General features: G+C 42.3%; 2 protein-coding genes across 11 annotated transcripts in view; one reads left to right on the forward strand and one right to left on the reverse strand.

Annotated features, from left to right (window-relative positions):
* EPB41L5 (erythrocyte membrane protein band 4.1 like 5) overlaps positions 1-5,385 on the forward strand; it is a 113,001-nt gene extending 107,616 nt beyond the window's left edge. The window contains exon 27 of one of the 3 annotated variants that reach the window (XR_014713567.1): positions 4,892-5,385. The gene's annotated coding sequence lies outside the window, so the exon portion shown is untranslated. The remainder of the gene's footprint in view (positions 1-4,891) is intronic. The other 2 variants (XR_014713568.1, XR_014713569.1) reach the window with 2 other exon arrangements.
* LOC311528327 overlaps positions 1-18,186 on the reverse strand; it is an 80,819-nt gene that overhangs the window by 11,427 nt on the left and 51,206 nt on the right. For 7 of the 8 annotated variants that reach the window (XM_084643213.1, XM_084643208.1, XM_084643209.1 and 4 more), the window contains one exon: positions 417-683. In XM_084643213.1, coding sequence (XP_084499339.1) covers positions 417-579 — 163 coding nt within the window. In that variant the 5' untranslated portion in view covers positions 580-683. Of the gene's footprint in view, positions 1-416; positions 684-18,186 lie in introns of those variants that run through there. The other variant, XM_084643212.1, reaches the window with a different exon arrangement.

The raw sequence follows: 18,186 nt of genomic DNA on the forward strand, positions 1-18,186 counted from the left end.
AATCAGAGTATTTTAAGGAGAGCATTATTTTTAGCTTAAAATAAGGGAAAACAAATCTGATGCTTCGGTGTGTAATGACAACAGGAACATATGTGCACCCCATTACATAATTAGGTAGATGCATTATGGGCTTTTCACCTACACCACAACCATTCAGCTCTGGCACTTGCGAGAGGCAGAATACCAGCTTCAATGGATCAATATGGCAAATCCTACCATTCCCAAACTGTGGAATGTGAACTTGACAGTCCATCTATTCACTTTACAGTTTTTTAAGAAGGTAGCAGTTGAACCATTAAAGTTTGGAAGCCGGTGGCCTAGAGACTTGTTATGCTATGGAGTGGCTCCGATTTCACAAGGATGTGAAACTCATGTGTGACTCTGCATCCAGTCGTACAGTGGAGGGACACACTTACCTATATTGTACCGCCAGAAGTCACTTAGGCTGCTATTGCACCGACCCCCATAAAGATAAACAAACCCTCTGCAGATGCTGCAGGCATGTTTGAACCGATCACATGGAAAAGGCTTGCTCTGTGGTACAGGTTTCCATAGGCACATTGCAGTTTTCCTTTTCATCCCTACATCTGGGTTCTTGCCAAATCCATTGTCTTCTGTAAAGGGTAGCAGTACCAGGGAGATCCCCCCAAAAAGTCAGGGACCCAGTCTCATCTTGGTACAGTCTGCGAATGAGAGTGAGGGAGAATTTAAAATAGTGTCAGAAGTTTGATGCAGCCCTATGATACAAAACATTCCTGTTTTCTGCCTGCCTCACCAAAACTAACACCATTTAACTTACGTCAGTTAATGAACTCCACAGCAACACCACTTCTTTCGTCAATTGGGGTAACACACTGATTATAATATATTTGGACTTCAGTAAAGCATTTGATATGTTGACTCACAAAATCTTCCTTTCCGAACCCAGTGTTTTTCAAAGTTCGGGTCGCGATCCAGTACTGGGTCGCGGCATGTAAGGTGCTGGATCGCTTTGCTCAGCAGCCAGGGACCCTAGGAACTCTGGTCAGCACTGCTGACCAGGACGTTAAAAATCCCATCGCCCAGCTAAGGCAGGCTAGTGTCTACCTGTTCCTATGCTGCACCTTGGAAGCGGCCAGAAGCAGGTCTGGCTTCTAGGCAGGGGGGCCACGGGGCTCTGCGTGTTGCCCCTGCCCCGAGCACCGGCTTCGCACTCCCATTGGCTGGGAACGGGCCAATGGGAGCTGGGGGTGGGGGTGTGCCGCGCAGAGCTGCTTGCGTACCTCAGCCTAGGAGCCGCACCTGCTGCTGGCCGCTTCCGGCCCCTTCCAAGTCACAGTGCAGTCCACGGTACCAGGACAGGCGGGAAGCCTGCCTTAGCACCCCGGCTGCGCCGCTGACCGGGAGCTGCCGGAGTTAAGTCCGTGCCTCAATTCCCTGCCCCTTCCTGCACCCCAAACCCCTCATCCCCGGCTCCACCCCAGAGCCCTGACCCCCTCCCACACCCCAAATCCCTCACCCAGCCTTGAGCCCCCTCAAACCCAGAACCCCTTCTGCACCCCAAATTCCTCATCTCCAGCTCCATTGGGTCACGGGCATCAATTATTTTCTTCAACTGGGTCCCCAGAAAAAAAGTTTAAAAACCACTGTTTGAATTTAAGACTTTTGTGAATTGCAAAGTGATTGAAAGATGGCAAATAAAGGGAAGTAACAGACAATGGGCTTTGTCTAGGAAAGGTGTACAGAAATAAAACCACAGGGACTGTGGCTAGGTTTGTTTTACATCCTCTTGTAATCTGTGTCTGATACAAAGTTGGGAGGATAAAACATACAGATTAAAAGTGGGCCACAAGAAGTAACCCAGACTGAATTTAGACGCCACGCTCAAAGGCATCTGGAGTCAAGGCAGACCTGGAGAAAACAAAGTAATACTTTAACCTAATTTGCCACAAGATATCACTGTATTTGGTGTAAAGAGAGCAAGAGCATTCATCTACCTTTTTTTTTTTTTAAAAAAAAAAAGTTTTAACCCTTTTCTTGTTGGGGCATGGCTAATGCTTAAAGGCTGCTTATTTTAAGGGAGCACAGATAATTTCAATAGTGGTAGCCATTCCATTTAAAAGACACACCATTTGTGAAACTGAGTGTGCCTTTTTCAACTGGACACTCTTGGTGTTAGCCAGAGTCCAAAATAACAAGAATTGAGAAGGAGGCTAAAGGTAGAAATCTAAGGTTACAGATTACAGACTAGCAGGCAAAGCACATTTGAAAATATCAGTCAGTAGTCATAGGTGTGAATGTATACTAAATAGCTAGTGCTCTAGGGAACCATCTTCAGACTAGGGACCGAATGGCTAGGCAGCAGTTCTGCGGAAAAGGACCTAGGGGTGACAGTGGATGAGAAGCTGGATATGAGTCAGCAGTGTGCCCTTGTTGCCAAGAAGGCCAATGGCATTTTGGGATGTATAAGTAGGGGCATAGCGAGCAGATCGAGGGACGTGATCGTCCCCCTCTATTCGACATTGGTGAGGCCTTATCTGGAGTACTGTGTCCAGTTTTGGGCCCCACACTACAAGAAGGATGTGGATAAATTGGAAAGAGTCCAGCGAAGGGCAACAAAAATGATTAGGGGTCTGGAACACATGACTTATGAGGAGAGGCTGAGGGAACTGGGATTGTTTAGTCTGCAGAAGAGAAGAATGAGGGGGGATTTGATAGCTGCTTTCAACTACCTGAGAAGTGGTTCCAGAGAGGATGGTTCTAGACTATTCTCAGTGGTAGAAGAGGACAGGACAAGGAGTAATGGTCTCAAGTTGCAGTGGGGGGGGGGGGTTAGGTTGGATATTAGGAAAAACTTTTTCACTAGGAGGGTGGTGAAACACTGGAATGCGTTGCCTAGGGAGGGTGGTGGAATCTCCTTCCTTAGAAGTTTTTAAGGTCAGGCTTGACAAAGCCCTGGCTAGAATGATTTAATTGGGGATTGGTCCTGCTTTTGAGCAGGGGGTTGGACTAGATGACCTCCTGAGGTCCCTGATATTCTATGATTCTATGACCTGCTGCAGGACTAAGTGAAATCTACTCCTAAGGCATCTGCTTTGAATATAATAATTACAAAGTAAAAAAGAGGATATGTTATCACTCTCTTTAATGACTGAGGATCTGGAAATATCCTAAAGCTAACTAGATGAATGGGTCTGAAACCCTTCGTTTGCCAAGATAGACATGCCAAGCCAAAAACAAAAAACCCCCACTCATATGCAAAAGTTTACCCTTACGTTTACATTAAATCTAAGTGGAAAGTAAAGGATTATGGAAGAGGCAAGCTGCCAATATGGAAAAAGAAAAATCTATGGACAGAATAAGTCCGTGGTTAATAGATGCTAGCTCTCCCAATCTTTGTTTTGTTTATGGTTCCAAGGTTGGACATCTGAGAAAAGGCGATCAGAGCTATCTGTCTTCAGTGCTAAAAGACTAGAATGGTTCAGTTTAAGGATGAAGCAAAGGAATAGAAAGCAGGTTCTGGAAAGTTTTATCCTCTCAATCTCAGGACATGATGCTAGCAGGCCTGTTCCTAGAGCAAAAAAGGAAGGACGCCCATTGTTACCAGTGGAGGAAGAAAAGGGCTGACTGTCACTATCCAGGGCAAAGCATGTTGAGAAAGGGGAGGAGTAAAGGGCCCTTAAAATACATATTCCTCTCCTTGTTGGTGTTGTAGGGAGGAGATGTCTGCTTGGTTGAGACTCCCTCCATCACTACAAAACTAATTTCCCCCTGCTGATACTCTCACCTTCTTGTCAACTGTTTGAAATGGATCACCTTGATTACATTGGCCTCATTAGCACTACAAAAAGTGATTTCCACCCCTGGTCAACTGTTGAGAATAGCCCACTTCCACCTTAATTGAATTGGCTCATTAGCACTGACCTCCCACTTGGCAAGTCAGCTCCCATCTTTTCATGTGCTGTGTATTTATACCTCTCTACTGTATTTTCCACTCCATGCATCTGATAAAGTGGGTTTTAGCCCATGAACGCTTATGCCCAAATAAATTTGTTCGTCTCTAAGGTGCCATAAGGGCTCATTGTTTTTGCTGATACAGACTAACATGGCTACCACTCTGAAACCTCTTATTAATAGTACCATGCTGCTAATCTCACATCCTCCTTATAGTCTGAAGGGACTGGGGCTACACTTCACTTCCTGTTTATTATTAGTGTACACAGACAGTTACTGTGTGCTGTGAAACAGTTGTGTATCTTAATGGTGAGAGAGGCTATTCCCGTGTAGAGGATATGAAGCACTTTGGCATTCCAATGGATCAGAGGTGCAATATAAATCTGAATGTGGTTTGCATATAAAGCAATTACATCATCTGAGTCTGTAGCCAGAGAGCTTCATTGCCTCTGTTGCTGCTCACAGCTTTACTGAGTGGTAGCAAAGTGAAATTAACAAGAGTGGAAACTTTCAATGCAACTATTCATAACTCTGTGGCCAGTAGTGAAACTGTCACTAAACCTGTCAGTTTCATGCTTGGCAGCAAGCAGTAGCAAAAGCAGGTACTGGAATTGCATATCTATGTCTAGCTTAGTGATTTAGTTCTCTAGCTATGGGTTTCTCGCAACAAATATTTTGATGGCCTCAGAGTGCGGCCAACAAATTTTGCTGGTGGCCGCTCTGACAATTTTTTCTAAAATACTTAAATTAACTTTAGGAAAAACAAATAAATATGCACATATACACGTCCAAATCCTTGCAATTTATTTATGTAGTGTTTTTTGCAGTCTCAATAGTAAAAATAATGTATAGTTGTCTCTATTCTTTATTGGACCTGAACAGAATAGCAGCACAAATCAGGTGCTTTGCACATTCTTCTCTTTTTTGTTGTGGTTTCTTTTTCTTTTCTGTTTTTTAGACTTTGTAGCCAGTAAGTCTGCTGTTGTGAAAAGTGATACTTGTATGTTAATATAACTTTTCACAGCTTCCCAGCTAGCTACTAACTCTGCTGTGAAAAGTGATATTAGCTCCAACCCCTCAGACAGAGACAAACACCTACAAGATCTCTATCAAGCATTCTTACAACTACAGTACCCACCTGCGGAAGTGAAGGAACAGATTGATAGAGCCAGAAGAGTTCCCAGAAGTCACCTACTACAGGACAGGCCTAACAAAGAAAATAACAGAACGCCACTAGCCGTCACCTTCAGCCCCCAACTAAAACCCCTCCAACGCATTATCAAGGATCTACAACCTATCCTGAAGGATGACCCAACACTCTCACAAATCTTGGGACACAGGCCAGTCCTTGCCTACAGACAGCCCCCCAACCTGAAGCGAATACTCACCAGCAACCACATACCACACAACAGAACCACTAACCCAGGAACCTATCCTTGCAACAAAGCCCGTTGCCAACTGTGCCCACATATCTATTCAGGGGACACCATCACAGGGCCTAATAACATCAGCCACACTATCAGAGGCTCGTTCACCTGCACATCCACCAATGTGATATATGCCATCATGTGCCAGCAATGCCCCTCTGCCATGTACATTGGTCAAACTGGACAGTCTCTATGTAAAAGAATAAATGGACACAAATCAGATGTCAAGAATTATAACATTCAAAAACCAGTTGGAGAACACTTCAATCTCTCTGGTCACTCGATTTCTGATCTCAAAGTGACTATCCTTCAACAAAAAAACTTCAAAAACAGACTCCAATGAGAGACTGCTGAATTGGAATTAATTTGCAAATTGGATACAATTAACTTAGGCTTGACTAGAGACTGGGAATGGTTGAGTTATTATAAAAAGTAACCTATTTTCCCTTGTTTATTCCTCCCCGCTCCCACAGTTCCTCAGACATTCTTGTTAAACCCTGGATTTGTGCTGGAAATGGCCCACCTTGATTATCATACACATTGTAAGGAGAGTGATCACTTTAGATAAGCTATTACCAACAGGAGAGTAGGGTGGGGGGAGAGAAAACCTTTTGTAGTGATAAACACCCATTTTTTCATGGTTTGTGTGTATAAAAACATCTTCTGTATTTTCCACAGTATGCATCCAATGAAGTCAGCTGTAGCTCACGAAAGCTTATGCTCAAATAAATTGGTTAGTCTTTAAGGTGCCACAAGTACTCCTTTTCTTTATACAAATATCAGATTTTCACAGTAGATTTGCTCAGCCCCAGCAAGCCTGGGGACAAATTAAGCTCTGGGTAGGGAGGCAATGGGGACCAGGGGCGATGGGTGTTTGTGTGAGAGGAGTCAGGGAGGCACCCACTATCACGCTGCTGAGGGTGGTGGCCAGAGCCTTGGGACCCAAGCCCTGCAACCAGATCCTGGGGCCCAAGCCCAAAGCCCTGTGGCTGGGGGATGGAGTCCACCACCGCATGGCCAAAGCTCAGGACCGGAGAAGGCAGCTGGGGCTAGGGGCAATGGGGGGGGGGGGGAAGAGGCAGTGAGCCAGGGTCAAAGCCAAAGCCTGTAACCGGGCGGCCGCAGCCCAAGGCTGGAGGAGGCAGCGGGGACCAGGGGTGATGGGGAGGGGTGGTGAGCCTAGGGATGGAGCCCACCACCATGCCGTGGAGCCTGCAACTCATCACCCCAGGGCTGAAGCCTGACCCCTCTGCCCCTGGAAAGTGGGGAACTCACTGTCTGCTTGCTCCTCTGTTGTTTGTCTCCAAAGGGGGGCAGGGCCCAACCCCTGCTGGTGGTCCCAATTGAGGGGCCCCTGATTTCTCTCCCTCCCCCGCTCCGCCACCCCCGTCATCGCTCAGCAGGCTGTGGCCGCAAGAAAAGCCCCTGATGGCTGCATTTGAGAAACACTGCTGAGTCTAACTAATAGGTGCTTAGTAAGTTTTTTGAACCTGCTTAGTAAGTTTTTGAGCCTCACTCAAAGTATACAGCTGTAGTAGTATCATTCAAGATCATTTTAGCAGTAGGACTTATTCTTTTTATCTTCCTGTTTGAAGAACTAACAGAGGCATCCAGTATTGCTTCACAGGCAACATAATCTAACAGGCTCACTATGTTATTAGCTACAATTCTACTAGAGGCTGCAGGGAAATCCCATAACAAGCAATGTGAAAATAACGGGTAAGTGCAGGGAAATATTTTTTAAATGGCAAAGGACAAACCATATTAAACTCCTCTTTCAATCAGAGCAGTGATAAAGCTGGCAATGCATTTATCCAAATTACCTCACATTGCAAGAGTTTCTTCTTTAGATTTATTTCTGTCCTCAACTTGGGATGAGCCATCTCTTGAAGTGGAATGAGGCTTGTGAGGATCTGTTCCTGTCATAAATATAAAGGGAAGGGTAAACCCCTTTGAAATCCCTCCTGGCCAGGGGAAAGCTCCTCTCACCTGTAAAGGGTTAAGAAGCTAAAGGTAACCTCGCTGGCACCTGACCAAAATGACCAATGAGGAGACAAGATACTTTCAAAAGCTGGGAGGAGGGAGAGAAACAAAGGTTCTGTGAGTCTGTCTATAGTCTGTCTTTGTCGGGGATAGACCAGGAATGGAGTCTTAGAACTTTTAGTAAGTAATCTAGCTAGGTATGTGTTAGATTATGATTTCTTTAAATGGCTGAGAAAAGAATTGTGCTGAATAGAATAACTATTTCTGTCTGTGTATCTTTTTTGTAACTTAAGGTTTTGCCTAGAGGGGTTCTCTATGTTTTTGAATCTAATTACCCTGTAAGATATCTACCATCCTGATTTTACAGGGGGGATTTCTTTATTTCTATTTACTTCTATTTTTATTAAAAGTCTTCTTGTAAGAAAACTGAATGCTTTTTCATTGTTCTCAGATCCAAGGGTTTGGGTCTGTGGTCACCTATGCAAATTGGTGAGGCTTTTTATCCAACATTTCCCAGGAAAGCGGGGGTGCAAGTGTTGGGAGGATTGTTCATTGTTCTTAAGATCCAAGGGTCTGGGTCTGTAGTCACCTAGGCAAATTGGTGAGGCTTTTTACCAAACCTTGTCCAGGAAGTGGGGTGCAAGGTTTTGGGAAGTATTTTGGGGGGAAAGACGCGTCCAAACAGCTCTTCCCCAGTAACCAGTATTAGTTTGGTGGTGGTAGCGGCCAATCCAAGGACGACGGGTGGAATATTTTGTACCTTGGGGAAGTTTTGACCTAAGCTGGTAAAGATAAGCTTAGGAGGTTTTTCATGCAGGTCCCCACATCTGTACCCTAGAGTTCAGAGTGGGGGAGGAACCTTGACAGTTCCCCAAAAAAATGCTTTGCACCAGGGAAGCAAGGTATCTTCTCTTAGTATCTGCTTTCAGTCCAACTATTACCATATACAGACATGAAGTTTCATCCATGCAGGTGAGGTCACAAGGACACAATGTAAGTGGCAACACATGGTTACACACAATTTTCTTTGAGGAGAAGCCACTTTCCAGAAAAAGATTTGATTGCTGCACAGGGTCAACTGAGCTTGCTCTGGGCCAAGATGGCACTTTGCAAGCACAGTGATTAGATTCTAAAGGGCCAGTTTCTCAGACCTACATTTTGGTATTTATATTGTGCTCATCCACATAGTATGACATAGGTGCCTGAAGTTCAGGATTTATAACCATATTTAGCCATACTTAAGTCAATCAGGCTCTGCACAGGCACACAGGTCTGCTCACATAGCTCTGATTGCAGGATCAGGGCAATACCGTGACACAGAAACTACAAAGTAACTTGGACCTCTGTCAAGTTGCCGTTTGTTCCTACGTTGTTAGAAAAGGAAAACTGATGCTGCACTAGATTCAAGGATTAATGAACTCTTTAATACACAAGAAAATCCTGATCACAGAAGGATCCTGTAAGACTGTCTTTCTGTGTTCATAAACACGCTGGCTGAGTAATAGCGGTCAGGAATGATCCAATTGCATAATCATTTTTGTTCTTACAACCTCCTATAATCAACCTACCCTCTTTGTTTTCCCCTCTGAAACGCTACATAATATCTTAGATTTCACTACCATGTTCAAACCCAAGTTCTTGTTTCGTAGAGTTCTCGGTATTCAGTCACTTTATGCCAGTCTCCCGCATTCAGACAGGGTCTCAGACACATGGAGCCATATCCCCACAGGTTTTCAAACATTGGGTCCCCTATTCATTTCCAAAACCAGCTAAAAATGGCTGTCCTGGTTTTAAAAAACCTCCATGGATTTATTCCAGGCAACCTCGTGGCCCTTATTTGTCTCTACTTCTTTCTGCTCCTTCACTCCACTCATTAAGCACTACTTTCTTCTTTGCCCCTTCAAACAATCTCTCCGCTGTTAATGCAATAGCTTCCCTCTCTGCAACTCCTGTCATATATATATAATATCAGAGTTGGAAGGGACCTCAGGAGGTCATCTAGTCCAACCCCCTGCTCAAAGCAGGACCAAACCCCAATTTTTGCCCCAGATCCCTAAATGGCCCCCTCAAGGATTGAACTCACAACCCTAGGTTTAGCAGGCCAATGCTCAAACCACTGAGCTACCCCTCCCCCCCACTGAGCTACCCCTCCCCCCCCACTGAGCTACCCCTCCCCCCCACTGAGCTACCCCTCCCCCCCACTGAGCTACCCCTCCCCCCCACTGAGCTACCCCTCCCCCCACGTGGAACCGCCTTCCCGTATCTCTTCAACTCACATCAACCGTCCATCTCGCCTTACATTTCAAATAAAAAAACAAACAAACATGTTTCCTCCTTTGCTTATACCTCAATCTCTCTCTGCCTCTGCTGTTATTGATCTCTCTTCATACCTTCATTAGTTACACATGTAAAATAGTTCAGGATACAGTTTGTAACAAATAGGGTGCACAAAATGAAACTATGCAGCACAATATACAGTGTTACCCTCACTCTGGAGATCACAATAGCTCAAGCTCAGATTATTGCATAGGTACTGTTTGGAATAAAAAAAATCATTTTTGATTTTTTTGAATATTTTGTTTGCAACAAAAAATATTCTATTTGCGTAAAAGCAAACAAACCAGCAGTGTAGTGTAGGGTCCTGAACGACTATACTAGTGAGCTTAGTGCTACCTACTAAATAGCACTACTGCAGTCAATGGGACTAAACTCACAAATAAGTGTTTACAGGATCAGGCCTTAATTCAGCCCCATCACATGCTGCCTTGATGATGGGAAAGCTTGTTGATTATTATTAGATTTCTTTTCAATTTATTTTAACTTTAAAATCACGTAATAAAAGACAGAGAAGTACAGAGACTAAGGAAAAACAAGTTACATGAAAATAGCTTTGGAATACAAAATATGCAAAAACTTCAATTTATTTCTGATGTTAGTAGAGGAGACACCAGATTACATGTTACACTGGATTACAAAAAGCCCTTTCATATTTATCATTTGTAAAACCGGAGTAAATCCAGTGAACAATACATGTCTGAGAGCCTATCACCAATACTGTAATGCAATTTTGATAGCTGGTGTTGTTAGAATGTGCTAATCTGTTTTATACAAAATAAGCTAAATTTTATAGCTACATTGCAATCTAGTTTCCTTATTCATATTTTTAAACACTCCTCAAACACAAAGTTTGAGGACACTGCTTAAGAATGAGTGTATCTTTTCTTTCTAGCAGGACCAGCAGGTTTCACTTTGAAGAACTAACCAACTCGAAGCATGTTTAGAGTTCCTAATGTTTTATGGTGTAATGTGGCCTACTGGAAAAAGCACTGAATTGGGACTCGGGAGTCCTGAGTTCTATTCCTGGCTTGGCTATTGGGTAACCTTGGGCAAGTCCCTTCGCCTCTCTATGCATCAGTTCACGCGTCTTTAAAATGGGGACGGTTATACTTTCCTATTTTTAAATTGTTTTGAGATCTACTGATGAAAAATGCGATATGACAGCTACATTTCTTCCATATATTAGTGCAAACATTCAGAAAGGAAGACATCCTGATACCTATGTGGTCAATTATGGATCAAATCCTCCTTGCCTTACTTCAGTCTTATTATCATCATTGGAACTACTTACATGAATAAAGTAAGGCTAAAAATGGAAGACTGGGGCTGAACTGAATTCGTGCCTTCTACAATTTTGTTTCTTGTGCACTACTTCAGGGGTGCCCAACCTGCAGCCTGCGGGCCGAACACAGCCCACCAGAGCATTTTATAAGGCCCACAGCTTGCTTCAACACAATAGACTAACCGCCAATTCATTAGCGTTTTCTTGTCATGTTTACATCATTGTAGCTTACACAAGGAAGTATCAGAAACTGTGATAAAGAATGAGTTTAATTAAAAAAAAAAGTGGTGTCACGTTTCATATAAGCGCAATCTTGTAAATAATAACCGCAGCTCAGCTGTAGGCTAACCAGACCAATTAAGTACGTACTTCCTTAGTGATTGTTGCTATAAAAATTCAGGAAGACGCCTTTGGACATGCGCAGATTAGCTATAGCCTGTCCCAGATGCAATACATTTGACGGATGGATGCGAAAATGCCTCCGACAAAAAACAGAATGTGGGCATTGAACATTGTGTTTTTCAAGTTAAGTGGACCAATCAATTCTTTTTTGTGCCCCATCAAGACAAATCAGTAGGTCTGATTTGTAAAGAAACAGCTGCAGTATGGAAGGAATATAACATCGAGAGAGACTGTGACATGAAACACAGGGAAAGTCTGATGAAAACAAAAGTGCACACCGAACTGTGCCCAAATGGTAAAATTATTAGGCCTCTTGGATCAGAATTTTGAGGTCAGATTTTCTGAATTCAAGTCATACACAAGTGACATCTGTCTGTTGAAAACCCTTTTGTTGCTAACGAGGATAATGTCCTTGTCTCTCTGCAAATGGAATTGACTGAACTGCCATTTAACTGCTATTTAAAAGACGTGTTTCACAAAAAGAAACTGGTGGAGTTTTCCTCACTGCTGCCCAATGATTGGTTCCAAAATTTGCACAATTTTCGGCAGCACATACATCTGCGAACAAATGTTCTCAGTTATGAAGCAGAATAAGTCTAAGCTGTGGTACCTCCTAACAGACGACCACCTGCCTGCTATACTTCAGATGAGTGTCTCTAACTTTGAGCCAAACTTCAACAAACCGGTTGCTGAGAAATCACCTTAGACTTCTCACTAACTCAGTGCACTCTTTATTTGTGATTAGGAAGACGGTTATTTGTTCTTTACTGGGTTTTTTTTTCCTGTTTTCTATCATCCTGATATTCATTTTATTGATTGATTTCTTTTTTAAATAGACAATACTGTTCATAGAAACAACCTGTCTATATACAAAACAGGCTGAATTTAAAATGTAATTACAGGTGACTTTAAATCTTACTAAAATATGTAGAATCTATTTTACCCACACAAGGTTGTGCCTAGGGTTATGTGGACCTCTCATGTAGTAAGGTTGGGCACCACTGCTAAATGACTTTGCAATCTCAATGCATCATCAGGGCTCCTTAATCTCCTAATTCAAATAATTTCTGAGGACTCTGACAACAGGCCCACAAGCAGTTAACTAACCTCTCCATTCCATTATTTTTAAGGAAGAGTGTGAGAAGGAAAAGAAGGTTTGATTAGAAAATATATTTAATGCTCTAACCGCCTTCTCTTCTGTGTCTCCCAGTAAGTCTTGCCTTATCAGTGTCTGCATTTTAAACTGTAAACTTCTTGGGCATGCATTGTCTGCAAGTGTGCCTTTGTACTGTGCCCCTCATGAGTACTTCATAATCTCCATTTAGAGCGCTGATTACAAAGGAAAACTGCTACATTTCTGAAATTAATGGCTATAGTGGAAACATTGCTGAGCAAGTTATTTGTCCCTAGGATTAAATATTGATCTCAGTTTTACCTTTTGTGTAAATATGTACCCCTCATAAATAAATCTGGATAACAAAACCTGCTGAGCTAAATGTTGGTTATTATTTGAAAGAAGGAAAGAGGGACCTACACCAATTACTTCTGATACTCTCCCATCTCTAAACAGCAGATCATTCAAGTAAAAAAACCCAAAAACCAGACATACTTGCAGTTGGCAACAGGTTAACCACACACAGAATGCACTTGCAGATCTACATAAAATCTCCTCTCCAAAAGAAAGTGCCACCTTTTTTGCACAAGTGCCAAATAAAAAAATAAATTCAGAACCTTTTCAAATGACTGTTTCCAAAGCAGTAGTAAAGAACAAAAAATGGCTGCTGCTTTTAGAGCCCTTTTGTCATTTCATTCTTAGTATCTACCACACAATCTAACTGCAAATTGGACAACTTGGAGTGTGGGGGAAGGGGAGCTTTTTCCCAAGAAGAGAAAATACAAAGTGTTAGCCATAGCACAGAATACACTTTTGAATTAATGGTGCCCCATTGGTATTTCATAATAGAAAAATTAAAACACAACTTCAGGAAATACAGGGGAAAAAATAAATAATTTCAGGAAATGCATATTATATGTTCATTAAATAGCTGTTTTTATATTTACTAGAACATGATTTCTCAAGGAGATGAGAAGCTCAGGTTTTCTGTAATAGAGTGTTAACTAACTGAACCAGCACTGGTCTTCCGATTCATTTTCCTCTGTTTTTAATATGCTGATTAGAAAAGTTTCAGATTTTAAGAGAATCAAAGCTTTAGAACTGTAGCAATTTCTCATCCCAACATGTATGTTTCATGTGCACAGAAACAAAGAATTTCTATTAAAGTTTTTCCTACTTGTTATTTTTTAAATAAAATTCAAAATCTTCTGCATGCAATCCTGTAGCCTTTCCACCCAGAATTCCCATTGCAAATGGTACTGTTTGAGTGGATTTCATATTGGGCAGCCAGATGTTATAGTGGTGGCACTGTTTGGAAGTATATATACATGACAGCTTTTGGTGAACCTCATGAGAGAACTTATGCTTCAAGCCCTTTCTCCAGTGAATAGTCTTATTCATGCAGTTATTGCTATTGGGTTCCTTGCATGAGAAAGGATGACACTATGAACATTGGTTTGCAAGGGGGATTAGGAAGTATTACCCTTAAAACCTCCCCACCTATTTAGAATTAACTGACAGTCCCTACAGAGGTTTGGTTCCACTAAATCACATTTGCTTGCAATGCCAGAATACTTCTGTTACAAATTTCAATGTTCTTAGGATGCAATTTTAGTTCTTAAATTGTGGCTCTATTAAACTCAAACCACATTTCCCAGGATACAAGGTCTAATTTTTAGAGCGGCTGAAATTCAAAATGAAGTCTGATGTGGCTCTTGGTACCAAGCACCTCAGAAGCACAGGCCTGTGTTCCTTACGTATATTGTGATTCTTTATTTATTTCAGAGTCATGCCTAGAGGCTCCAGCCAAAGTCAGGGCTCCCTTGTGTTAGGTGCTGTGACAGTCTCTACTTTGATGAGTTTACAGTCTAAACAGACAAGACAAAAGGTGGGAGAAGGAACTACTGTTACCCCTATTTTACAGATGGGGAAAGAGGCATTGTGAGAGAGTGACTTGCCCAAAGTCACAGAGGAAGTCTGTGACAAAGTCAAAAATTTAACCCAGGGCTCAATTCCAATCCAACTCCTTATTTGGACTAGCTTTACAATACAGATGAAAAATAAAAAAATGAGGTTTAATATTAAATACTATAATTTGTTCTGGGCTTTTTTTTTAAACAAAGTAAGATTTCAACTATATTCTTTTTACATAGTGGAATACATATTTTACTATAGAATTCAGAGTACACTTAGCAGTCAAGAAGATCAACCATTCAGTGCCCTTAAAATAGAGGTCCCCAAACTTTTCAGGGTCACACCCTCCTTTATCCTGTCTGCACCCCTCCCACCCAGAGTTGGGCCAGGAACAGGGTCGCAGATCTGGGCGGGGGGAGAGACACAGACAGAGGTAAGGGGTCCAAGGCTGGAGACGCAGCTGGGGCGGGCGTGGAGCTGGCAGCCAGGGCCCCGGGCACAGAGCCAGCAGCTGGGACCAGGAGCAGAGTTGGGTGGTGCTCCCTCCCAGCCCCCCGCCGCACTCCCCTGAACGTTCGTCCATGTCCCCCGTGGGGGGGCGCACTGCACAGTTTAGGGACCTCTGCCTTAAAATAACTTTTTAACTAAGTCTGTATTCAGAGACCGTCCCATTTGGAAGTCTCCCCCAGGGGTATCTCTTAATTGTGAACTCCAGCATTTCAATTAGCTATTGCACTTCTGAGTGAAGCCTCTGAGGAATAACTTCCTAAAGTATACACTGATTTTTAGATAAGGCCAAAGTGACAGATTATGCACAAATCCAACACTTCAGCCACACTTCAGCATAGGTGGAAAGGCTAATCAGGTCTACAGTGGTAACAAGTGATGTTCTTTTCCTCATTTTGTTTAATTACCAGAAATACATACATACTTTAGGAAGTTAATATGCTTCTCAAATCTTACTCAATATAAATTATTGGCTCCAGCCATAACCATGCCTGGAGTTCACTCTTCTTTGTGATTTCACTACATTACTGGAATCCATAAATGTAACTTGTCATTGTTATAAAGTTCTCTTGAAGAAGCTATTGCAAGTCTTTGGTATGACATCACGTCAAGATCAAGCCACTGCAAATCCAAAATGTTAATACAAGCTTATTAAGGGATTTAAAAAAAAACAAAAAAACGGGAGTCCAGACAAGGAAATTCCATAAGGCTATGTGCTGCAAAGTTTGTTACCAATATAACTGTTACACCAGCTCTCTTACAGAACTCAACAATAGCAGAGTGCACACACAACAAACAAAAGAAGTTGTCAGACTTAAGGCTGTACCACTTCCTGTATAAGGTAAGCACTGAAAAGTTGTTTGCTTAGTTTTGCAGGACTTTAGCAGAATGTTATGTGTTGATAAAATGGGTAATTTTGCTGTGTTCTAAATATGGTGGGAGAGAAAAAAAAGACTCGCAATCCTACTGCTTCAAGGAATCCCCCTGTGAAATCAAGAAGAGACTCTTTCTTGCACAAATAGGTGCATTCTCAGGTTTTTACACCTTCCTTGGAAGCATACAGCATTTCCCACTATTAGAGACCGGGTACCTAAGTAAGTGAATCATTGGCCTTTTGGGAGATGGGCAATTTTTGGTTCCTAGATTTCATTCAGGGATGTCGCAATAACTGCAAGCGACTTAACCACTAGCCAGATTCCTCCAAACTACAATAGGTTAAATGTCCTAGAGATTCAGTGCCAAAAATCTACAATCATGTGTGATTGCACATATCTTCTTAATAGTGCACAAGGTGATGTGAAGCAACTTCCAAACACTTTATCTCCTAAGGGAGACTCTGCTTATTCCAACTTTCAAAATCTTCAAGGCTCCAGTGAGAGAAATTGATTTATTATAGAAGTCAAATGGCTGTTTATTCCCCTTCCATCAAAAAATTGGGCCAAAGTTCATAGCATGTGTGTGTACTTTGCAGCTGAGCACTTACCATACTTCTGTCTTCTGTAGAGTGCTGCGTAAAGTAGCGATTGTCGCTAAATGTATAATAAGTTTCTATTCCACTGTGATTTATAGGAATAGAAACTTATAATACTTTTAGATACAATCACTAATTTATGCAGCACTCTATAGAAGATATAATGTGCATTCCTTGCCCCCAAAGAGCTTTCAATCTAAATAAAACATAGGGCAGTGGCAAATGGGATGGAGGGTCAGTGAAGGTATTAATTATGATAATAGAAATAGGGTTACTTGAAGGGGACTTTTAAGCAGGAATTTGAAGGTGGAGAGAAAGGGCACTTGACCATGAAGTCAAGAAAAAGAACCAGATGGCAGAAACTAACGCGCTCAAATGTGATGTAGATGGATGTATAAACCTAAATAGTCATTGGGGCTAGCATGGGAAAAGTACTGAAAGAGAATGGGGGAAAGGAGCTGCATGGCGCAATGGGGAAGAGTGTAGGGAATGAGTAGAGGACAAAATGAGAGCTAACACGTAGCATGGGACAATATTCAGTAGTAAGGACATTACAGAGGAAGATGAGTTTAAACATTACAAAGTAAGAGACAGAAGCCAAATGGGAGATTCAAGCAGGGAGGGAGGTGAAAGGTTGGACTGGTGAGAGAAATGGATAGATTTTGGTCTGACTTGACTGGAGAGACCTGAGAGGCAGGCAGAGAGGCCAGGTAGGAGAAGGCTACAGTTATCAAAATGACAAGGGCTATTGTTTGAGTGCACCAGCCCTTATAGTTCAGGGTAAGGATAAACTAATCAACTAAAAATCTTTCATTGATTAGCTTATCCTTACCCTGAACTACAAGGGCTGCATTTAAGGATGCTGCTGTTTTCTTTGACTCTTGGACTACATTATGTGCATCTCTGTAATAGAGCCTGCAGCTGCAGACACTTAGGGCATGAATGTGAGTGACATTTACTCACAAAAATAATCCCAACAACTTCAGTGGGATTACTCATGTGAATAAACTTGCTGATGTGCATGTGTTTGTCGGATCTGACAAACTACCTTGCTAGAGGGATAGAAGAAACGGTGGCAAGTTGTTCTCACATCAGATAAGGACCAGAAGGAGACAGTCTCTTATCTTGCATGAGCCAAACTTTCTGAAAAATTCTCATTTACAATTAAAATTGCCCAAGCTTCTCCTCAGCCAAGAGGTAGCTGGGGTGGGGCGGGGCAGCAACAGGAAGTAAACAAAATGAAAGAAAGGATGGTCTTGTAGTAAAGGCACTAAACTGGGACTCAGAAGATATGGGTTCAATTGCTGGCTTTGCCAGACTTCCTGTGTATTCCTGTGTCTCTTTTCTTCAGCTCCCCATCTGTAAAATGGAAATAAAACTTCCCTTCTCTCACCATTTGTCTATCTTTTGTAAGCTTTTAGGGGCAAAGACTGTTGCTTACTATGTATACATACTGTACCTAGCACAATATGCCCTGATCTCAGTTGGAGCTTCTGGACATTATTGTCAATTCTGATAATCTCAGCTATTTTTGACCCCTATGAAAATGTGGAAGAGAATGTACTTTTCTACTGTAAGAAAACATCAAGAAGCTACTTTGGCTTACGTGTATTAGGTGGCACTTACCATCTGAAATGGTCATGTTGACTATCCCTTAGCAGGGTCTAAATGCCAAACTCTTCTCACAGTGTGAATGGAAATGCTGTAACCTCATTGATTCTACACAGGGTGGGATAGGACAGCTTGCACCTTTAAAGGCTGGAGGTCTGGAATCAGCCAGCCTTGGCCATTTACTCCTGCCTGTCAGAGCTGAGAT

The sequence above is a fragment of the Lepidochelys olivacea genome (genome assembly GCF_965140295.1).
Source record: "Lepidochelys olivacea isolate rLepOli2 genome assembly, chromosome: 11".
Taxonomy (NCBI): domain Eukaryota; kingdom Metazoa; phylum Chordata; order Testudines; family Cheloniidae; genus Lepidochelys; species Lepidochelys olivacea.